Here is a 24152-nt window from a genome sequence, read left to right as displayed (position 1 = left end):
GGCTGCAGTTATAGCTGGTGCCCTTGTACTCCTATGTTCCTGTAGCCCACATAACCTGTGTATTTCCAGTAAGTGGAAAATCTCTGTAAGAAATAACTCAAGAGTATAGCACCTACTGGGAAGCCCGGTAAAGCATACACAAGTTTCCAGCTGCTTTTTTTTTTACTGGTCCCTGCTGGTTTGATCTGGGGATTCGAGATTAAGCAGCTGCTTCCTAGATACACTGCCGCATTCCCAAAAATACTTGGCTGGCAAGCGCCAGTCGGGACTGACTGAGCTGGACTGCCTCGAAGGCAGGCAGGCAGCAATAAGAGATCAAATTACTCTACACACACGCTACTCTCACCTTATCTGATACCTCTGTGCAAACCACAGACACTGCGAAACCCTTAGCAGCAGGGGACAGCTCTGAGCACATGCACTGAACTCCCTCCTGGGTGTCACACCTGCCTGTTCGTCTTCTAAGGCGGCAGGCTTGATTCCCCACGTGCTTTGTACTTGCCACTGTCACCCCCATTCCCACAAACTAGTGTTTAACTTTTCTCAGGTTAGCTTCTCCAGAGCACTTTCACCCCATGGACACGTGAGTTTTGCAAGCCATGGGCCACAGTCCAACCCAAAGCCTCAGACAACCAGTCCTCAGGGCAGCAGCCCCCTCAGGACATCCAAAACCCACACCTGAAGCCCAGACCGAAATTCCCAGCATGAAGCCATTCCCAGCCGCGGCTGACAGTGCAGCAAGCTCCCTGTCTACAAATGATAAATTATATATGAACCACGCTACCTGCTGCGAGCATCCGAGCGCTGTTCCGACTTGCTCTACCACAGTCGTTTTGGGTTGCTTAGCTCACTAAGATCTCGGCTTGCCACAGCGGTGACCGCACTGGGACACAGTCTAGGGACAGTCAGGACAAGCTGTGGCCCCCCAGGGGTCTGTTTTCCACACCAAGCCCAGCCAGGCTGCAGGCTGCAGACTCACATGCTGGGCACAGTCTGACAAGATGCTGGTTTGGGCAGAAAAGCTAGTTCAAAGCATTTCATAGAGTCCTAGAATCATTAGCTTGGAAAAGCCCTCCAGGATCATCTGGTCCAACCACCCCCCTACCACCAATGTCACCACTAAACCATGTCCCTAAGCACCAGGCCCAACCTCTCCTTGAACACCCCCAGGGACGGTGACGCCACCACCTCCCTGGGCAACCCGTCCCAACGCCTGACTGCTCTCGCTGAGCAGAAATGTCTCCTCATTTCCAACCTGAACCTCCCCTGGCACAACTTGAGGCCGTTCCCTCTGGTCCTGTCACCAGTTACCTGTGAGAAGAGGCCGACCCCCAGCTCCCCACACCTCCCTTTCACGTAGCTGCAGAGAGCGATGAGGTCTGCCCTGAGCCTCCTCTTCCCCAGCCCAAACCCCCCCAGCTCCCTCAGCCGCTCCTCACAGGACTTGTGCTCCAGGCCCTTCACCAGCTCTGCAGCCCTTCTCTGGACACGCTCCAGGGCCTCCATGCCCTTCTTGTAGTGAAGGGCCCAAAACTGAACACATTTCCATCCCTTCCCTTCCCAACTGTTTTAATACCATGCTCTCTCCAGCTGCACCACACTTGCGGGCCCACTTCATTAACCGGATCACTGAAGCAGTCAGGACTAAAACAGCGTGCCAAGCCCGGGCAGGGAGCTGCTTCTGAGAGACAAGCTCAGTTTGCTCCTCCAAAGGGCTGTGGCAGCAGAAGCAGCACCACAAAAACCCCAGGGAGGCCTGAGACCGCTGCTTCCCCTGTTGGAGCTACCCAGGTGACCACAGCGCCATCGCCGAGGCACTACGTGGTGCTACCTGCGCGGCGCGGATGCTGCCATCCAGGGTGGACAAATACCACCTCTTGTTCCCAGCTGGGAAGGGACCCACTGGGAGTGGTGCAGCTCCTGCCTCAGCCCCCAGTCACCCCAGTGAGCCGCCATCACATTCGACCAGCTCTGCAACGCGAGGCACAGGAGGAGCAGCCCTCGGTAATCCCAGACTGCGTCGTCTTCCAGCTCACAGACAGCTCTTCGAAGGCTGCCACCAACCATTTGGCCACGGGAGATCTTGAGCGTGTAACTCATTGAAATACCACACAGCAGTTTCCCTGCCTGTTGGACGTTTTCCTGGTCTGCACTAGGATGAAGAGAAGACCAGTCACCACGAAACAAGCAAAAAAGAAGGCAATGGGCAGTCACTATGAGGCCAGGGGATCTGCTAAGCATGGCATCTTACTCTGTGCGTAAGGAATTGGCTAGAAACACCAGCTTTGTGGCCTCCCAGCTTCATTGCTCTGTGCATGTTCCTGGTAGATTTACAGCACGAGCTTCAAGGATGAGATCCCAACATGTACTCAGCCCTTCCTTATAGCTCCAACCCAACTGTGAAACAAACTAAGCAGGCAGTTTGGCGATGTTACATCCTGCACGAAGAATGCAGAGAGGACTCCATGCCAGCACCACATACCTTAAGCCGCCTACAGACTGCTCTGAACCCTGCAGGACACAAAGTAGATCCCAGGTACTGCACACAGGGGGTGGGAGGCTGGAAAATGTCACCCACTGCTGCTGTGCTGAGCACAGCTTCGGGATGCAGCTCTGACATGAGTCAGAATTTAAATGGTTTGAGGTGAACCACTCAGAAGCAGCACAGCATATGGCTCTTTCAGTGCTCTCCTAAGCCTCAGCAAGCTCTTCTAAGCTCTTCTTCCTTAGCAAACTCCACAGATGAATGCAACTCCAAGGCCCAGAACAGATAGCCCTGACAGCTGCTCCTAACGCAGCACTTAACTCGCTGCCCAGACCCAGAACAAAGCCAGCTTCCAGTCCTACATAACCCCACGCAAAGCGGGGGGAGCCCTGCTGCAAAACTGGCTTCAAACACATCTCCTCCAGGCCTGTGCTCCGAACCCACAGAAGCACACGGTGATGTGCAAGTGTCCTCTTGCACTTTTAGCCGACCCGTCAGACCCATCGTTCCCATTAATCACACGTACCAGTGAAATCCCAACTTGGGCAGTGAATTTAAAAGCCAGAAACTGGCCGTTCTTTGGGGCAGATAATTCTCGAGGCTTTTAGGATGGCATAGAAATCCTTGGAAAGAAGGTGCCACCATTTGGAAGGAGGGATGCCAGTGCCAAAGCTGACATGGTCAGGCTAATCACAAGTATTAAAGCAAATGACAAGCCCCATGAGAGAAATATGATGTGCCTGCATTTCCGTAACATCACAGTCTCTTCGCTACACATGCATACAACCCACAAAAAATAATAATAATAAAAAAAAGCTAGTTAAGCACACAAAACTAATAAGGAAATAAAAAAACAATTGACAGAATAAAGCAGAATTTGTGGGGAAAAAAAACCACAATGCAAACAAACAAAACCACTGATGCTTTCCTAACAGAAAACCTCGTTTTCTATGGTTTTGCCTCCTTCAGTTGCTTGCCTTGGTTATCCAAGAAGATGAAGCATTGACTGAAGCACTTCTTGTCATTAGAAAGTGAGCAAGGACAATCTGATTGTTGTTCCTCTGATGTCTAACAAGGGTTGAGCTCATACTCTAGATTTTCCCACAGCCAGGTGCTGAGGACTTGTGTCTTTATCGGGTCTACTGCACGCACAGAACTAGCAAAAAGACAGTTTTGTTGAATTTCAATCTGAATTCAACCAGACTGATCCAAGACATTCAAGATTCAGGAGACGAGACGAGCAATATGCACACACAATGGCAGCAGAATTATATTTTGAGAAAATGAGGTTGAAAGAAGTATTGCAACTAGTTGGAAATCCTACAGCCAGCAACACAGAGAACAAGACCCCAAGGACATTCAGTAGGAAAGGGTTTGCTAAAGGCCCAAACAGCATCTGCTGACAACAAAATGAACCTGTGTGAGCCAACACCAGGCAGCTTCAACCACCTATCATCCCTGGAGTATGTTCATCGTCTGGCCAGCAGCAAAACAAGCAGAGGGAAAGGGATAGCCTTGACATGATGGATGCAACGCTGCTGGCCTTGCCAGCCAAACTGATGTTTTAGCTGGCACAGAGCTGTGCTCACACAGAGCCAAGGACTTTCTGCTCCTTGTGCTGCCCTTCCTGCAAGGGGCTGGGGTGCACCAGGAGCTGGGACGGGACACAGCCAGGAGCTGGCCTAGGCTGCCCAAAGGGGTGCCCCATGCCAGGTGGCACCGTGCTCGGCAATAACAACTGGAGGAAAGAGGGAGAAATGGGGGGAACGTTGGGAGCGGTGCTGTTTGTCTTCCCTTGAAACCCTTACACACGATGAGCCCTGCTTCCCTGGAACTGGCTGAACTCCTGCCTGCTGATGGGAAGAGAATGAATTCCTTGCTTTGCTTTTGCTTTACCCGGTAACCTATCCTGATCTCACCCCACCAGTTCCCACACTTTTCCCTCTCGGACTCTCTCCCCATCACACCTGGGGACAGCGAGCGAGTGGCTGGGCAGTGCTCAGCTGCCCGCCAGGGTTAAACCACACCAGGAGAGGCACAGCCTTGAGTTACCCAAATTGATGCACAGTCATTAAATCCGACACTCGAGAACTTCCAGCTGCTAACGCCAGGGATATTTTTTTAAAAGTCCCATTAACCAGCAGAGTTTCTCCAACAAACCACAATTGTCTCTAGGTGAAGCAGCTCACTGCAGAGAAGAAATCTGGCTGAAGACGTTTCTGCCTTTCAGACTGTTAGTCTTCCTTAGCGACTAATTAGTTTGTTAAAGGCTTGGTGATTTTATTCTTTTTTTAAATTGCATGCAAAGAATTTTCTGGCTTTATCGAGTTCGTAAGACGTTTGTGCAGGCCAGCAGAGCATATGCCCCGTTCCCTAAATTAATAGGTTGCATGCTTTCTTTTGGAGGACAACAAATTGAATTAAGTTGTCTGGGGAGCTATATTCTCCTGAGAATTCTCACTGGGGATTTAATTTGAAATACCGATCTTTTGCAAGTAACTGTGCTTTTGTTAGAACTTGAAGAGAAAAGCTACATTCTGGAGACAAATTCATCTGTAGATAGTCACAGGCTGATGTGAGTATAAATCTGAAAAACAAGACTTTTTTTTAAATGAAGAAAAGTCTGCTTCAAACACTTGGTAGCAGGGTCCCTTTAGACTTCCCTGTCCCTGGCTATGTCGGGTACCTTAGATGATCTCTACTCCAACGTAAAATCTCCAGGACAGCTCATTACTGGTGTTGGCTTCCATCGGCAGGAAAGTTATTAACAAGCAAATATCTGCCATAAGAATCTAGGAGATGCTCCATGATTAAAATGACAAGCGGAGCACTGTGACAAGTACTTAAACTCTTTAAATTCTCTTTAAATTAATTTCTTTAATTCTCTTTAAATTCTCCTCCCACTGGAGGAGAGATCAGGACCCCTGGCAGCCACCCAAGCTTCCTCAGCTGCCTGAAGCTGGCCAAGCATGAAGGACCACTTCTTCTACCAGCCACCACGGCCCAGAGCCAGCTTGCTCTCGAAAACCAATTCCAATCAGAACCCAAGTCACAGAAAAAACCCACCCTGCACAGCCTCAAACCCAGCACCCCGAGCGTATCTCCTGCAGACTGAGCACTTGCTCGCCCCAGAGAAGGGAATTGCAGTGTGCACGGGACACAAGTTGTCACCGTGCTTTTACGAGTCCTTCCACATTCCTAACTGAGCAACAGCATAAAGACAAAAAAAAAAAAACAAGTCCCACCTCACCAGCTCAGCAAAGGTCAGGTTTTTGGAAGTGCATAAACCTCTCAGCAGCCATTCTAGCCACAACGGGCAGCGTGGCCTCAGCTGGGTGAGCGGGAAGTCTGGCAGAGTCCGAGCAGGCATGGAGTCCTTTTGGAAGCACCTGCGGCTGCTAAGAAGAGCCAAATATTTGGTTCACAGCCTTCACACGATGGAGAGGAGGAACCACGATCTCCAGCATTACACGGCCGTGGTCCTACAACCCGCAGGAGCACACCCTCGATGCTGCCTTCGCAACGGAGCCGCCTGCGCTCCACTAATCCAGAACTGGCCTGTTTAGCAGCTGGCAGTAAAAAGAAAGTGCCAAGTCATCTACTTCCACATTTAGGGATGATGAAAAGCACTTGAAAAATCCTCGGCACTTGTGCAATAATTATAACAAGCACAAGTACTTGCTTTGGGAAAGTATAATGTATTCGGGCGAGCAGAACCACATCAAAGTGGAAGCTTTCAGACACTTCAAGGAGGAGCGTACGAAGACATTTATAGAGACAGATATAATTGTCACGGTCACGAGCCCCTCTTAGGCAAGGATCATACGAAGGAGAAGCAGATGAGTGAAGCACAGTGGACATATAGCTGAGGCACATAACTTAAGTTCTTATTACCTGGATATAGTGCAAGCAGTGCTACTCATTTTGCGTGCATTTTCTACCTCAGGATGAGCTGTAGCTGCTCCAAAAAAGAAGTCTTTCACTGGGGTCAGTGCTCCACAGCTGCCTGCTTGCTGTAAAGGGCTCCGAGCTGGTCAGCAACTCCCACGCAGCTAACCACAGCCTTGTCTAAGGTCTCCCTGTGAGTCCCCATTCCCCCCCTTCATTTTGCTACGCACCAGCTGTTAGCATGTGTGTGTGCCCATCGGAGTGATGCCTCCATCTCATCACCTAACGGATGAAGCGCGCGGCTGAGGTGAAGTCCCATCTGCAACCTGCCGCTGTCTCTAAGCCCAGACCAGCCCTTTCCCTGCAAGGGAAAGGCAATGGAAATCAACAAAAAAAATTCAAAAGGGCTCGGGTAAAGTCTCTGCTGGCTAAGCCAGATTTGGGAAATTTGGCAAAGTCTTCATTGTTTAATTAGGAAACAAACCAGGAACTTAGTGTAATCAGCTCGGCTTCACCATCAACAGCTGACCAGAAGTCTCACGTGAAGTAACACGCAACATGCCCTAGTCACAAATACAAGGCGGACTTATAAGCACAAATACTTGTCTTTCAGCGTTGGCAGGACCTAGGAAATAGGAGGATATGATCTCAGATAGAGGAAGGTGAAAGAAAAAGCCTGGTGCAAGGAGGCTTTCCCTCTCTACTTCCCAACTAATGACTCGTGGAACTTGTAGGACCTTAATACTAATCATTAACTGTTATTCCTCTAAGAATAATTTGGATCTAATAACCTAATAATCTAATAACAAGATTTATATCTACCTTGCTTCAGCAGTGGAGGCTGGAGTTACTGCATAAGAACAACAGGAACCGCACCTGCACCCGCTCCCAACCACCTCCCAGGGAACTGTGTTAGCGCACAGCAAGGAGAGAAATCCCCACAACATTTTTCATCGACCCGAAGCCAAGCCAGCCCAGCAAACACCGTGCCGTTTCCCGGCTGCATCCTCTCTGCAACGTTTCATACAGCAACCAGTTATTTTTGGTGAAGCAGATTAAGAACTGAGGTCGTCTGCTGAACACCGAGGCTGGCAGCTTTATCTTGGTAGTTACCCACAGCACTCCTTTGCCTGGCAGGGTGCAAGCATGCGAACACTAAAAATATTCAGCTGAGACGGGGCAGCGTTATCCTAGCTGAGGAAGAGGAAGGGGAGCACAGAGCAGCCACTTGCACATTTGCATAGACAAAGAAGCTCAGCCCTCCCCCAGCCCCTTTACCAGATACTCAGGCTTTTTTTGGTTTGTTTTATTTCTGTTTTTACTCAAGGTTTCTTTCCTTTTTGCCATAAAACTTCAGCCACAGAGAGAAGGAGATGCCGATGGCACTGTCCCAGGCTGAGAGCAGCAAAAAGAGGTTTCCCCCTCCTACCCATCTGGCAGCTCTGCTGATTCAGAAGGATTTACGGCAAGGCAGCGAGTGACCAGCTCCAAGAGGAATCGTGCCTCCCCCTCACCTAACAGCTCTCCAAAGGGCAGGAAGGCAAATCCTGCTCCCCATGCTGCTGCCAGCACTGCTCATTAAGGTTTTGCAGCTTTCTTTTTTTTCTGGAAGCCTGAGATCCCAGCGCAACGTGATCGTGAGACCCTCTGCTTGACTTGTGCACCGACAGAGGGGTGGGGGAAGAGAACAAGGTGCTCACTGTAGCCCATCTTTTGGGCCACGTACCGGATGACAGAGTCAAGCAAAAAAAAAATGACACCTGCATTAGAGCATTCAAGAGAAAGGCAAGAACCGAAGCATCTCTTGTCCTGCCTTCGTCCTTCAGGAGCTCCCACAATACCTGCACCTGATCCACATCCCACCTCTTGCCCAGCCGATGCTCTGCTCCTCCTCTCAATGGGAAACGTCAGCAAATGCCAGGAAAAGTGCCCGATGATCCTAGAGACTCCCAGGGCTCTTCGGAGTTTGGGACTGCTCACCCATGCCTCACGCTTGTGGATTGAGCCAGACGTCTGGGGCCAGCTAAGTAAAGGAGACTTTAAAATGCAAAGAGGGCGATTTATGCAGATGGAACTACAGGAGGGCTTTCAGGCAGGAAGGCTGTAACTGCCCAGCGAGGAACATTACGCGACAAGGGTTTCAGAGGTAACATGGAAAAAATGGGGGAAAAAGAAAAAAGAAATAAACTTCTTCCCAGCTAGCACATCGGTACGCCCCGAATCCTGTAGCAGCAGCTCCTCGATGAGGCACTTCAGCAATAAATCCAGAGCACGCGGTCCCCTGAGCAGCGAGGCTGTAAAAGCACCGATCATTAGCAGCAAGCAAACGCACTTCAGCTGCAATTCAATCTAGGCTGCGTGGCATTTAGGTAAAAGGAGGTCATCTTTATTTCCAGCTATAAGTGGGTTTTTATTATTATTTTTTGCTCTTTATTAGCAGCGTGGGACAAAAGGGAAACAAACTCCCGATTTGCTACGAACCTCGCACGTCGCAAGCGCAGAGGGGTGAGGCCAAGTGACTGCCACCGGGCTGAGAGCTCTGGGAGATGACTTCTGCCTTTCCCCATAGGCCTGCGAGAGGAGCTAATTAACTTCATGGGGCACGGTGAGGGTCCTCAGCCATCCTCAGGCCCTGCAAAGAGCCGCTCATCCTCCTGTTGCCCAGCCCTGCACAGCCACCGTGGAGCTCGAGGCGATTCCCTGCTCTGCAGCGAGAGAGGAGCCACATCCCCAACCCCAACAGTACAATAAAATCGGGTCAAACCCTAAATGCAGGAAAAACCTAGCCAGGAAAACACCTTCCAGCCCCATCTCCTAAAAACCCCTAACAGTACAGAGCCCTCATGAAGCATTTAAAAAAGCAAACACCTCGACGGGCTGAGGTGAAGAACCAGAAACCCCTTCACAGGTAATTTTTTACTAAGGTACGAGCAGCCTGAGCCACAACTTCAAATGAAAGAGCTAACTCAGCTTCCGCTGGGGAGCTCCTGTACTGCAACGCCAGCATAAATTTTAATAAAACAGCAACACAAACACAGTCTTTTTACCCCCTGAAATGTTGCTGTAGATAGGATGAGACTCTCAGGCCTTTAAATAAGTCTGCTCGAGCACCACGACGTCCTGTTCTGCCCGAGTAAGGACTTATTCTGTTCTGGCAACCTGACAGTGATTCAGGGAGTTGCATTTCGCTATGCAGAGCCATAACGCCACTCCAGATACCAACAAATTGATTTGTCAGGCCTACTACCACTATTTTTTTGCCTATTAGTCTATGCCATCATCACCAAACAAGCCACGAAGTCAAAGAGCATTAATTTTCATTTATTTATTTATTTTTTAAAAGGAACAGCTGCTCTTCTTTCTGTCACAGTGCTGATTTAAACCGAGACCAATGTGAGACATCAAAGACGGCTGAAATACGTGGTGCTCCTCGCGCGGTGCCGATGCACCGTAACGCAAACCAGCCTCCAACCAGCAGGGGAGGCAGGGAGAAATATTATTCCTTCGAGGCAGGGATTATCGGGGGGTTTCTCACAGGCTGCTTTGATGAATCCGACCGCAGTCGCTTCCAGACAGACGAGGCTGGGCCCGAAGGACCGACCGACGCTCTGCTACGGTTCTTCACTGCCTGCTACGGCTGGAAGCAAAGCCCCGAGTACCCAGATGCATCCTTGTAAACCTATTTAATTTTATTTCCTTTAAATTATGGAACAGCCACGCTGATTTCACAGTGAAGGTAGGAACAAACATTAACATTCGTAAGAAATAGTTATTTCTAACTTGCCCCAAAAGGCTGCTTTCTTCATGAATTTTCTCTGCGTGTCTTTCTAACCCAAGTAGAGCTTGGCTTGCAAAGTCTACCGTAAATCAGACACAGCAGAAGAGAGATGAGGTTCCCTTCGGCACAAATGCTCTGCCCTCTGAGAACTGTTCCTCAAAGAGGTCAGCCTGGAAAACCCAGCGCTGCCTTACTCACAACTCTTACGAGAAAGCCAGTAGCTGAGAATTTAAAGCCTTGGGGGTCAAGAGAAGAAAATCACGTAATTTTCAAACCAAAGTATTGGCTGATTTTGCTTTCTGCTAACAGATTTCATTTATGGGATTTACGTAATTCCTGCAGTAAAACAGTGCTGAGTGACGCATGGAAAGGTGAAGGAAAGGGGAAGGGAGCATCGCTGAGCTGACCACGGGGAGCCTCTCCCCTCGGATCAGGAGCTCTGGGGACCTCCAACCCAGGATGAGAAGTGAGATCCGTTACATAAAGGTGTTTTTTTATAGCCTCTCTCATTTGCCTCAGCATCCCTTGGGCTCCTCAAAAGGCACCATCATCAGTGGCAAATGAGAGAAGAAAAAAAGCTTCCCTTGACTTTACCCCAAAAAGCTTCCCTCGACTTTCCCCCCAAAAAGCAATGGGAAGGGAGGCGATACAAAGGCAAATAAGACTTTAAGGGGGAAAATATCAGAAAGGAAACCCCTCGGACAGGATCCCAAAATTATTCAAGCAACACCGCGACTGGAATACATCGGCAGGAGAAGGGAGAGGAGCTCCTCACTGCAGAGGCCACTTGGACAAACGGCTGCCAGGACAGACGATGAACGTGCCCGCTTTGAACACCGCATGGCAGAGCACAGCCCAGGCACCCTCGCTCTCTGTGAAGCAGCAGCCTCATTTCAGGCCCGAGCTGCCTTTTGTGCCAGCCTCGCAAATTTGCTTCGGTGACCTGAAGCAGAACAGCTTGTTCTCCCGTCCACGTTTCCACAGCCCCGGGAGCTGTCGAGCTGCCTGGTGGTGACGGATGGCCTCGTGCCCACCGCCAGCCTCCTGGAGGGCAGCAGGAGCCGCGCCGCTTCCATCTGGATGGCTGCAAACCTGGACAACGGGCGGCACGGAAGGTGCAGTCGCGGCCCCTGAGCTGGAGGCAGGACAAACAGCTCCAGTTTGCACCAGGCTGTGCTGTTCGGCAACCGGCGAGGGCAGGAAGAACGGACCCGTGGCCAAGTTCGCCTCCTTTTTGTACAGATACCAACAGACCCACGGAAAGAGCAACCAGCCACGGCAAGGAGCGTTTGTGGCTCCCTGCCTCCTGTCCTCTCCCGCCTTGCCTTTCACGCCAGAAAGGCAGAAGCCACTCGGACATCCCTCTCTAATTCCTTTATACCCCTGAATCGAGGAGTCCTTCAAGCAGCAGAACTGGTTCCATGGACTTTAAGGAACCAAAGCTCTGGAGTCACTAGTTTCTGCTTCAAGGCATGTAAAACAATCCAAAAATGCACAGAAATGTGGCTGGGTCTCATCTTATCCTCTCTTGGTACAAGACACAACCAACCCAACACAATCACCGCTAACACAGGTTTGTCTGGACTGGACTGGGAAGCCACCCCTCACTGAGCACGACACCCATCCTTCAAAACAACCTTGAAAGACATCTCATAAAGCCTAAGGCAAACCTCCCTTGTTGCAGTTTCAACCCAAATACTTCTTTTTCTTGCCATCGAGATCACGAACAGCTCATTTCCTTCCTTTTAATACTTTGAAGACAGATCCTATATACAACCTCAGCCTTTAGTCCCACACTGAACAAGCCCAGGCTCTCAGTCTTCCAGGACACACCACAGCCACAGAGGACACCATCCATCTATTTCAGAAAAGCATAGGAGTAAATTTGTCAGGACACAGAAATTGTGATATTGGATCCAGGTGACTGGCCCAACCAGTTTAAATTTTACTCTCCAGTAGCTGGGATGGGATTTTCATTTGCTGAAAAAGGAAAAGGTCGCAGCTTTTGCCTTGAAAAAGGCTGCCAAACTGGGAGGCTCACTGCATGTCCTCCAGATTTCTACGCTTTTCACATCAGGATTGAGATTGTTTACCTGCTCTCGTGCTGAAATTAGTTTTCCTGACACCCAATCGCATTTTCCTTGGTGCAACACACATCTGTTGCCCCACGTCCTCGTGCTGCACAACTCTGAGAAGAGCCTAGCTCCATCTTCTATACGAGACCTCAACTTGCTGTGTCCCAGACCCCGACCATCTCGGTGGCCTCCCCTGCACGTTCTCCAGTGTGGCATCCTCTCCCAAAGCGGGGGCAGAGGGTGCAAAGCACGGCACTCTAGGTGTGACCTCACCAGTGTGACCCTCCAGCGCTGGGCTCAACATTACCTCCTTTTGACCAGAATTCCTAATTTGACCTGAAAATATCCCTCAGTTGCCAGTTCAGACGAAGCATTCCCACAAGAAGGCCATCTCTCCAGCAAGCTGCCATCTTCTGCCATCAGTCAGGTGAAAATTCCCAGCAGGATATTGTGTCCTGAAGCCACTGCTCACATCTGAGACCTGTCCTGCTTCAAGCGGCTGCTCGTCACTGCTGCGTGCCGGTAAAAACGCGCTCCGATGCCTCCAGAAGGTGTCGGATGATAACCACGCAGGGCCAGCTTCTGGTCACTGATGCACCACTGACAGAGGAAACAGTACTGATAACGAAACAAACAAGAAATAATAATTCGAGCTTGGCTCAGGCTGCGCAGCCCTTCTTATGTCAACGTTCAGGCCAAAAAAAGACATCAAGATAAGCTGTGCACGCACATCAGTAAGTTAAGGCTCAAGTAGAAGACAGGGAAGTTTTAACATCTTTGCCACCTAAAAGTGGCCAAATCCCTTTCACAAGCAGAATGCCAGAATTTGGGGAAAACCACCACCAACGTTCTGGATTGCTCTACCTGGAGGATGCAACAGCTCTGCTAGCGTGGAACGGATGGAGAGAAGCAGCAAGCTCCACTGTGCTCCAAGGAGACAGACACTGCACTGCTGTGTTCACGAAGGGCAAACGGGAGCCAAGAAGCAGAGCTGGGGTGCAAGCATGCTGCCCCATCCTCTGCCTGGTGCCTGCCACTGAATAGCCTGAGAAGTCCAGACAAGAGAGGTAAGATTATCTGCATAGTGGATTTGGCTTACCGAGCCCATTCCCTCTGCAGAGCTGGCGCACAGCCTGCACACCGCAAGGGAAGGAGCGATGGAGGGATGTCCTGAGCAGCGCCGAGTACCAAAGAGCCCCAACAAACAGCCCCGGGGGAAAAAGCTGTACAGAGACCAGGAGGCTCACCCACTCCTGAGTGCAGACGTGGCTGGACTGCCTCACCCTGAAACTTCTCTCTGCTGAGTTATGCAAGCTGCTGTCTGGTCCCCACTGCTGAGGCAGGTAAGGGTTAGGAAGCAGCCTGGCCCCTGCGTCCCTTAATATCAGCCGGTGCCAAGTGGAGATGCTCCAGTTTGCTCCAGGAAAGCCCCAGGGGTAGACTGGGCCAGGAGTAAGCCCTGCAGGAAAGTGTATCAGAGCTGACACAGGGAACGGCCAGGCCCAGAGGAGAAGAGGTACGCATGACTTGGCTGTCCTCACGAGCATGGGAAGGGTCCTCAAGGCACCTGAGACATTCCTGAGTGCACCCACATCCCTCAGTCCATCAAGACTAGCCCATCCACAGGTAGCAGCACTGTGCCCTTCATCATGCAATAAATAGGATTCCGTGGGCGACCAAGATGGGACACGAATTTGTTTTACCATCAGTCAAAAGCAGGCAACTGCAAGTCCCACTAACAGCGACAGGACCAGAGCAGACTGCTGAGCAGATCACCGAAAAGCACTGTTACCTTGTACAAATTTACTCACGCTTCAGCAAAACAGGTAGCGGAATTATCTAAGGAACAAAATTACCAAGCGTGCCACAAAGACCTCAGATTATTGTGCTGTTGCGTTGTGTCAACAAGGCGGAGATATAAAATACCCTGCTTGCAAGTAAAATGAGGATTGTGCTCTCACCTGCCCCATTGCCACACCTCCGAGACATCAAACGTGGATATAATTTTGCTGTTTGTTGAAATGAAACAGTTCAGTCAAAAATAATGGCTTCTTCTCTAACCCACTGTGACTAATCCAGCGATGCACACACCAGGCAATCTACTTCATTACTGTTTTAATAAAAAATGATTTCATGGATTCTTTTTTCTTTTCTCCCCCGAGATGCCAACATATTGGTGATTACTTAGGATTATAGCAGTGCTCATTCCATTAAGCAATGCATTTCACAAGGCATCTGTGATGTAGACGCGCAATTCTGCAAAAGGGTTGAGGCTACCGTGTATTTCTTTGGAAACAACAGACCCCAAAATGGGAAGCACAGAGTGGGAAGTTCCCACTGACCTGAATGCCTACACAGACCAAGGACTAAAGCCTTGGGAACAATTTAACAGGAAAAATTTGCCAAACCTCTTGGAACTCGGTGCGGAGAGCTTGCTTTTTACTATCAAAGTTGCCAAACGCTGGAAGCGCGTTCGTACCATCCAGGTGTGGAATCCAGCTGTTGCACCACACAGCGCGGCAGTCAGCAGCTCAGATTTGTATGATCAACGCGAAGACGAAGCCTGAAGCAGAAGATATTTTCTCTTTGCCTTCACTTCAGAGCACGATCAGCCCAAACGCTCCCACTATCCCAAACGTCGTGCAGATCCTCATGACGAGCATCATCTGCGCCTGGCCACATCAGAGGAGGCACGCTGGTTGCTGCTGGTCATCCAAACAGTGCAACAGCTCTGAGCAGAGCAGTCTGAAACACATACCAGGCCATGTGGGAGCATTTATAACCCCTCTTCACTGCTGCCAGTCTCTTCTTTCCATTCATGTGCTCTGTACCGAGTCCAGACGTGATCTTTTTGGATCGTTGTTCATTCCTGCAGGTCCAAGAGTCAGCTTCTTCTGAAGATAACCATAAAATTCCCATCGACACCAGCAGGGTAAAGCCCAGTAATGCTTTTATACCATTTTCTTACATTTAATTGCAAGACAAGAACAACCACCCCAAATTCAGGTATTTTTCTAGCTAATGTGCTTGGTTTTCACAGGATTAGTGGGGCAAAGCACCACTTGTCTTGGTCCTAAGATCTGTTTTACAGTCTACAGGAAATTATCTGCATCCAGTCACAGAATCTCTCCAAAGAAAGGAAGAATTCAGCTTTGATGGAGACCAAGCATTTAATTAACGTTCCAGCAAAAGCGTAAGAACCTCAGGGAGGAAGGACCTCAAAGCAGCATCGATTTCTCCCTTCCATATTTTTCACTCTATAACAAAGATGTTTGAGAGCCAGAAATTCAGCAGCTGCAGTAATACGATGCAGGAGAAGTTACAATAACTAGCTATCAATCGGATCCCAAATTTGAGTTTTTTCTTTCTTGCAACCTTATAAAACCATAATTAAATATTAGGAGGTGAAGGAAAAACATGCTTAGTACAGTCCAAATCATTTCACAGCAGTATAAAGCAAAATCCACAGAATCCAGGGAAGTTAACTGGGTGGAGATCAAAACCAGAACCTTTGTCTGCATCAACCAAAATTGACAGTAATACTGTTAAGGAGAAAAGCACCACAGGAAACCAAAGCAATAGTCTTAATTTACTGCTGAATCTTTCAGTTCTGTTTCCTTCCTTTCCCTTCCTTGGAAACTGCATCTTTTATTTATGCTTAGAGGAACTTATCCCTGAAGGGCATGTCTCACCAAGATGATCTTCTAGGGAACAAAACAAATTTAATACAAACTTTGTCTGCTTCAAATTGCCAGGAAGTTAAATGAGCCCATATATTTACATCAGGCTCCTTTATCACCTCGCTTATAAAGGACGGAGCACGCTCTGCTGCTGGAACTAGAAAGGATTACATACACTTGATACCTCCTTTCACCAAAGACTTCTTACGGACAAAATAACCATCCTGAAGGACAGGAGAAGGTTCTTTTACTGATAAACTCTGCCAAAGCTCTGTGAAAGGGTAAGCAAAAACAGTTTAGAAATCCACACCTTTGTCTGATACCAGAATTTTAAGAGATGGATCACTGTCAATGGCGGGCAACAAAGTATAAAACAAAAACAGATGAGACACACACCCCTAAAACCTTGTGCAGCCGAAGTTTCCAAGCACCCAGCCCTTTATTCAGCTGGCTGAAAACTCTTTCTAGGAGATATCCTAGATGTCCTGGGACAGCTGCTGGTCAGCTTAGGAATGCCAGCCTGGATGATGCTCCCAGACAGGGCACGCTCCTCTTCCCCCACCAGAGATCAGCCCTTCCTACCACAAGGGACAGCTCGTATTTAGCTCACAGCCCAGACTTAACCAGGGGTTAGATGGAGAGCGAGTGAGCTTCCCTGGAGAATGGATGTGTGAATTAATCAGCACAACCTGCACCTTCTGCTGCAGGACTCTCCATCACCAAGGACCGTACCTAAACGTTACCAGGTTTAAACTTCTTTGGCTCCACACCAGGATGAATTTGGAAGGAAGGATTACAATATTTTGCTCAGTGCATCGCTTCATTTGTTTCCTGCCTCCAGCAGATGAAAGCAATCCTACCCTAGGCCGATGACTAAGTAGTTCAAGAAGGGGAAAAAAATAAAAAAGCCAAGGATTACTCCTATGAAACTGGCCTTTCTGGAGCTAATCAAATCTCATTTGCTCTAATTTGATCCTTATTGGACTCTGCAAGGAAGATTTTCCTTAGGCCAGCTAAAAAAAATTCCTTTTTCCTTTTTCATTGCCATGCTGTTTGTAGAAAAAGAACACATTTACATACAAAGAGCAAGCTGTCTCCAGGTTTGCCAGCAACCCTGAGATGCTGTCTGCACAGAAAATCCTTTATGAGAAAGGAGAGAACCAACAACACCTGCTCATACCCAAAGTGCAAGTTTTTGTTTGTTTTTTGTTTTCTCTCATTAGAGAACTCTTACCATTTGCAAACTACATTATCATGTCCCTGCCAGGACAGTAACGTTGAGTCAAATGCTTCACTATCCATGGTGACCCTCGTCTCTAGTTATCCCTTCGGCCCCTTGCATCAGGCTTCACCTCCAAGTTTCTCACCTTCATCACATCAGCCTTAAGCCGTCGTGGCTCTATCACAACGATGTTAGCACTTAGGTGCTAACATTGTGGCCTAGAAAGACAAAACTGAAACACCCAGCAGGCCACAGAACCTACAAAAAGTTTCACTACTGCTTCTGAAGAAGCAAAGAAGTCAAACTCATCTCTCCAAACGTGAAGGATCGACAGAGGACGAAGTGCTTCATTCCGACTCCTAACACACGGGATGTAAGTACGTGCTCACACAAACTGAGGTGCAGAAGCCAAGCCATGTGTCAAGAATATATCCTTGACACGGTAGTATCTCGTCTGCCTTGCTGCCCAATTCCCTGTGCAAAAAGAGGCATATAAGGATAAGTAATAAAACAAAACCACTCATACCACCACACACGCACAAGATCTCCTGACAACAGCAGTGATATTGCTAGAAACCCACAGTGCTGGGCACTAATGAAACGCTGCTCATTAATCAGTTATTAATAAAATCAGCTGTTCTGCATCATAGACGCAGAAATGTACTGGAGACCTTCAAAGGCCCCTTCCCACCAATTCCCTGCTCCGAAGTGGTACCGTGGCCAGTATTAGACCATGCCAGCCCATTTTATCCAGCTGAATCTTGAAAAACCACAGATGGAGTCCCCCTGTCTGCTGTCTGCACCCCTCCTGGGCTCCAGCACTATCTTCTAGTGGAAGTCCCCAAAATGAGCCTCCCGAGCTGCAGGTTGTGGTCGTTGTCCCTTAGCGTACCGTTTGCTATTATGCTGAAGAGTTTGCCATAGAATCATAGTCCCATAGTTTGCCTCTACCACCCCTGTAACGCCCTGTCAAACAGGCTGCTGGAGTTCACCTAGGGTCATGTTAACATCCAGCAGGGGCAGCAGGACACGAGAATGATTCTGAAGGCTCCCAGAAGGTGAGACGGCAGCTTGTCAGGTACTGCAAAGTGAACACCAAGGCAGTGCTGGTCAGATGGAACAAGCATCGAGGTTTTCTTCAAGTCCTTGGCTCTGAATAGCAGAGGACAGATTTTAAAAGTTCTCAGTAGCATTTCAGGCCATGAGCAAAGTCAGAAAGGCAAGCACAGAGCCACTGCACTCCAGGATCTACCTGGGGGCAAAAGAATCAAACAGCCAGAATTCGAGCACCCTGCAGCCACCGTCCTGCACACACACAGAGAATGGCAGAACCAAATGACCTAAAAAGAGGCCAAAACAAAAGACTCTTTGGCTGGACACACAAAGACCCTAAAATGAAAAGTCACAGTCTAGGGCAGAGCTGATGCCACCGTATCTGGGACAGGGGGACAGCATTCAGTTAGCTACGATTCGAAGCTGGGCAGTGTGGATCAAAAACCAGATGTCAGAGCTGGTCCTGTGCCTAGCTCTGCTGATAACAAGGTTGTGGTTGTGCCCCGCTCTCCATCCTAGTCTCACCCTCTCTTGCGTAAGTAGATGGGAGGTTTCTTTGTGTACGGACCTGCTCCCTCACGGAGGTGCCAGGACGAAGCCCTGATTCCATCCGGAGTCTTTCAGCACCTCTATAAAACAAATAACAATTTGTTTCTTGGACACCAAAACATCCTGAAGGCTAGATGAAAAGCAGGTATTTCTCCTTCAATAAGTCACTGGTATCACACAAACTGCAAAACTGCAAACTTCTTTTCCTTTTTTTTTTAAACAAACATTTCTTAGGCTTTGAAGCATGAAATAAGTAAGCCCCATAGAGAATGGTATTTTTAGCTCCCAGGATCACATGATGTGCCAATAGCTTCTGTCAGCATCATCGGTCTTGCAAATTTAAATTGATTGAAGTAATAAGAGCACTTGGCAAACATACCCAGCTGAAATGTATGAAAGTCCAAAACTTCTCATCAGACAGCATGAAGTTTTAAGTGCACTTCTCTATAAAAACTCCTAAACGATTCATATTGCTGAAAAAAAAGCTTTAAAATGTTTTGCAACACGGTGAAGCCTTACTTTTTTAATTTTAATTTATCAGCACAGCAGTTAACCTCTTTATCAGAGCTCTGTTCCTCTTTTCCGACTGTTTACTTAAATCAGTCTCTTCTGCATTAAAAACTAATTAATTCAGTACCGCACAATAATTTCTATGACAAACAAACAGCAGGATTCTTGGAGTTATTCTTGCATTGTTCTTATATTATTCTTGGACGTGGGATGCAGTAAGCAAAACTGGCAGAATGTGACACTCTTACAAGCCTGGATTTATACTGATCAAAGACAAAACAGCCACAGAAAAGCTTGAGGAATCTCCTCGGGTGTTTTTTTCTTCATTGTGATCAGACACGGGGTGAAAATCTTGACGGATGGAGGTTTTCCATACCCTCAGCGTTGTGACTCCAGCGGGGCAGGTTTGCTCCTGCTGAGCATCTGGGCAGCACACACACATCCCTCCTACAAAAACACGAATGCATTAAGGGCAGGAAAAGCTCAAATAACTGGGGATGGCAGAAGAACATGTATTGCTCAAGGTCAACGAAATGGCAAATGAAAGTCAGCCAACCTGCATGGTTTTCGAGGATTTTAGATTTCTCCCTGTTTCAGTCATTTCTGGGTTATGATGCACTGACTGGAACACAGGAAAAAAGGAGAAAAAACCACATTGGCCAGATTCTTCTTAGCTGCACCACGATCTCTCTCCAACAATTCCAGTAAACCCTCTGGGTTTCCACTGAGGCAAAACAGTTGGAAATATCTCCCCTCATTTCCATTGTTATTCTTGAATTATGCTGGTAAAGGGAAGAGAAGAATTTCTGATAAAGGCTGGCACTTTTTTACTTTCCGAATATGACAATAAAAGCTTCATTCAGGGATACAGTCTGTCAACTACAGCACATAATTACGGCCGAATCTAATTGCTAAAAGATGACTTGCAGGCAAGCACCGCTGACACGAGCTGGAGTTAGGACATACAGCAAGGACGAGGTGGTAGAATGAGTCTGTACATGACAAAAAAGGCTTGCGTTTGCTCACATGACTAATAACTGTAATCCCTTTTTAATTGATCGATATCTATGGATATCCACTTTGAGCCTGACATGCCTTTCCCCTAAGCAGGGACTGACCGTCCTGTGTCCGGACACGGGACTCCACACCCCCACAAGAAGCAGAGTGGCAAGCTCTCCCCTCGCTAAACGCCAGGGACCCCGAGTCCAGCTGCAGCTAGAGATCACCCTGACCCTCCAAAGGATTTGTCGTGGCTTAAAGAATAAATAACGGACTGCTATACCATGGCTTTAACGCAGGCATTAACAGCATATAATACATCTGACATGTTTTTACGTATTAAACGTAATATGTAAGCGGGTATATTTGTATGTAATGTAATAGAAAAAATCAAAGGAGGTCAGATTAGATAATTTACGTGCCCCTGCTGGCCTTCCAGACACCTACACATCAGGAAGCATTAACAACACATACGCAGAAGCAGCTGATCCAGCTGCCAGGCAAGCTTGGTCAAGGTCCACCAGCTACGCAGCTCACTGCTTTTGAGCATCTCCACACTAGAAGGATGCCACCAGCAGCAACAGACGAGCAGAGATCACGATTCGCAGCTTCCAGACTGACACTGAAGGAAGTATTACACAAACGCGGTGGCCTGCGATACTGCTGGGTGATGCTCAGCACCTTTAGAGGTCCTTCCCATGCTTCTGGCTGGACAGCTTCCTTCCTGGGATGCTTCCTGGAAGAGTAGCACTGCTCCTTTCTGACGGTACAGGGATACTCGTGAGCAGGTAAGGACCAGAACTGGTAGAGGTTGAGGCTTTACACCACCGGCATTTTGAGCTTGAGCGCACACTCTGTATCCTGCCTTTAACAAAATAAATAAATAAGGACACCCTGGCCATCCACAGGAGCTCATGGGTCAGATGCTGAAAAGCTATGCTATAAATAGACTCCAGCAGTCTTCTGAAAAGCATCGAGACGTAAGAATTGTCAAACACAGACAGAGCACCTAAATACTCAGCGATCTAATTTTGATCTCCCTCACACAAGGTATATATACCCTGGCGTAAAGCCGTGTTTGTTTTTTTTTGGAAGGAGAGAGTCCGGATTTATCTAGGCACAAGATTACTACCCTATATTTACTTCTATTTTTAATCCTTGTGATTAATAATTAATGTTACATGGCATGTTTAAGATGAGAACATATTGCTGCTCTAGAAAAAACTAATAGAGCAGGCTTTCCTGCTTTTCCAGATAAAAGAAACTAACAAAGAAACAATCTTCTCTAATTACACACAACAGTGCTGTCTTCTGTGATTGCTAAATTAACAGTGCTGCTATCACTGTGAAATGGTATATAAACTTCGAGGTTATTAGTCAGCTGTTTACTTTCCTGCAAAAACCAAAGAAACCTTAAACAGGCAAACAAACTCTACAGCAGGGCAAACAAAACCTGAACACGTCCCAGGAGTAAGACCGATTCCTTGTGGTCCGCAAGTTGAGATCTGCAGAAATGTCCACTGAACGAGGCAAAGGAAACAGTTTCAGAGACAACACCAATAAAGTTCCAGCAAAGCAGTGCAAGATCAAAATTAGCTCACTTTATGCACCAGCAAGTACAGCAGATTTGCAGATTCACACAAGACAAAACGCAACAAGAGAAAAAAAAAAACACCAACTGAGGGCTCAATTCTGTAGACCTGACTCAAGGCAAAATTCCCATTAATTTCAGTAGCTTTGCCCGAGTCAGGACTCCAGCCCTGGAACCTTAATGACAGCTGAACAACCAACCCACCACCAAGTCTGTCAGCACATCGGTACCTCTCCGGCCACGCAACAGAGAGGGAGATTTGTCCTTTCATTAGCTGCTTCCCCATTCCCCGTGAAGCAGCGAGTGCTTCGTGCCCGCCAGCTCCAGCTGTTAGGAAAAGTCACAAAGGGTTTGTCGCCAGCATCGAAATCTCAACCTCCGGGGCTCATGCTAACACGAAAACTAGGCGGTTCTCAGGAAGACTGGCAGCGGACAGTTGACTTAGGGCAGCTTCTCCATGTAACACAAAATGAGACCGTGGCACTCATTGCCAGGGGTTGTCATAGATGCTAAAAATAAAAAATAAACAGTTCAAAGATTCAGAAGTGATTGATAGCCTAGCGTTGGGAGGGGATGACAGAAAGGGGTCACTTTGTTCACGTCCTGTTTCGTTTCCTACAGCGTCCCTGCTGAACGAGGACCCCGTGCTGAACAGGCTTTTGGAAGACTCTGTGATGGGCCCCACTGGACTAAAACTCCAGTTAATCAGAAGCATTTCTCAAGACACCAGTGCCCGGAGCCCCACAGCTACATCCAAGAAGTTAACTTCTAGCTTTTAAAATGATTAAAATAATAAATAAATAAAACAAGCTGAGAGTCTGATGGAAAAAGGATCACATAAAACACACGCTGCCACGGTCTCTGGAGAGATAGGAACAACGGTTTTAAGACAGCTGAGCGGGCACACCACATGGAGTTGTACGGGGAGTTTGGTGCTTAAACCAAGCCAGGCCACCAGGATTACAGCCCTTCACAGGATGAGTACCCAGTGCTAGAAGAAAAACCCTCAAAGCAAGAAACACGCTGATGTTTATGAGCTCAAAAAGTGATTTTCAGAAATTGCGAGAAATCTGTACGATCGTGACTTACAAAGATGGGACTTGGTATGCAGCAAGCGTTGAAGAGTTCAGCTTCTTTGGTCCCTTTCCCTAGATGGCTAAATGGAGAAATTTCCTCCAAGACAGGAAAGATGCAAGAGACAGGAGAGAGAAGATAGAAAAGAAAAAGAAGGAAAAAAAAGCAGGAAAAAACCAACCCTACTCTTACTACCATTTATAGTGGGCTGGAAAGGAGATTCTCCTACACACAGCAGGAACCAATATATGCTCTGGCAGAGAGGCCAGCAGCCTGCTCCAACCTTAGCCCAGTCAGCTCCTTGTTCAGAAGATGCCCTTACAGTCCACTCAAAGATTATCCCAATTTTTCAGACATGGGCTAGATATCAGGTTTGGATCCCAGCCCCTTCACCCTTCAGGCCTCTCACATGGATACAGCCGCAAGCTCGGTCCAACCCTAGAGCCTTTTCCTGGGGTGAGATGAAGTAGGAGATGTTTGCCTGGCAGACCCAACTCTTGGTTTTTAAAGGATATTCCTGACTTCTCAGCACTGCAGCACAGAAGGCAGCAGTCCAGATGGCCTGGATTGGACAATCACAAGCAATCTCCTAAATTTATTAGTCTAATGGGACCATTAAATACAGCTCTTATGGTATTTAACCAGTTCTGCTTCACTACTCATTTGGCCTCCTGTAAGTTGTTAGTTAATTTTTTCAACCTGTGCAAAGGGCAGGGCCATGTCTACAGAGCACTTGAGTCTGACTCCAAATGGTACCTGAACCTTGGCTTGTCACACACCACATCTGAGAATGCCACCATCTGTGAGCAATATGTCAAGATGACTTCACTTGCAAAATGCTGGCAAAATACCGGAGAGAAATATGACAAAATCAGTTACAAAGATTATTTCAAAGTCACTGACAAGCTGGCCAACATTTTGTTCCTCGTTATCTGCTCCGTCCTGCCCTCCATCATCTCAAATGCAGGCAAAAATGAAAAACTCATCATAACATATACATTTAAAGACGTTAATAGAGTAATGAAATACCGTATCTTATGAGTGTCTCAGCAGTCAGTGCTCTGTGGAACACTATATTCTAAAGAATAACGAAATGGCAATGACCCAAGGTTTGTCTGGAGCTTCTGTATCCAGAGGGATTCATCTCATATCGACAACAATTTGGTCTGGTGTACCCTGCAAAAAACCACTGTCAGTTCAGGGACCTTAGTTAAACACCGCTACAGGAATCTTTGACAACCCTAGGAA

General features: G+C 47.8%; 1 protein-coding gene across 9 annotated transcripts in view; it reads right to left on the bottom strand.

Moving 5' to 3' along the window:
- The window catches only part of SLC35F4 (solute carrier family 35 member F4), a 108738-nt gene that overhangs the window by 67693 nt on the left and 16893 nt on the right, over nucleotides 1-24152 (bottom strand). Inside the window, exon 1 of one of the 9 annotated variants that reach the window (XM_080593494.1) lies at nucleotides 6604-8230. The exons of the other annotated variants lie outside the window; for them this stretch is intronic. Within the exon in view, the coding sequence (XP_080449620.1) occupies nucleotides 6604-6652 (49 nt within the window). The 5' untranslated portion in view covers nucleotides 6653-8230. Of the gene's footprint in view, nucleotides 1-6603; nucleotides 8231-24152 lie in introns of those variants that run through there. 9 annotated transcript variants of the gene reach the window in all.

The sequence above is a fragment of the Anser brachyrhynchus genome (genome assembly GCF_964034855.1).
Source record: "Anser brachyrhynchus genome assembly, chromosome: 5".
Classification (NCBI taxonomy): Eukaryota; Metazoa; Chordata; class Aves; order Anseriformes; family Anatidae; genus Anser; species Anser brachyrhynchus.
Note: the sequence above shows the minus strand (reverse complement) of the source record. Positions and strands in the feature narration are given on the sequence as shown.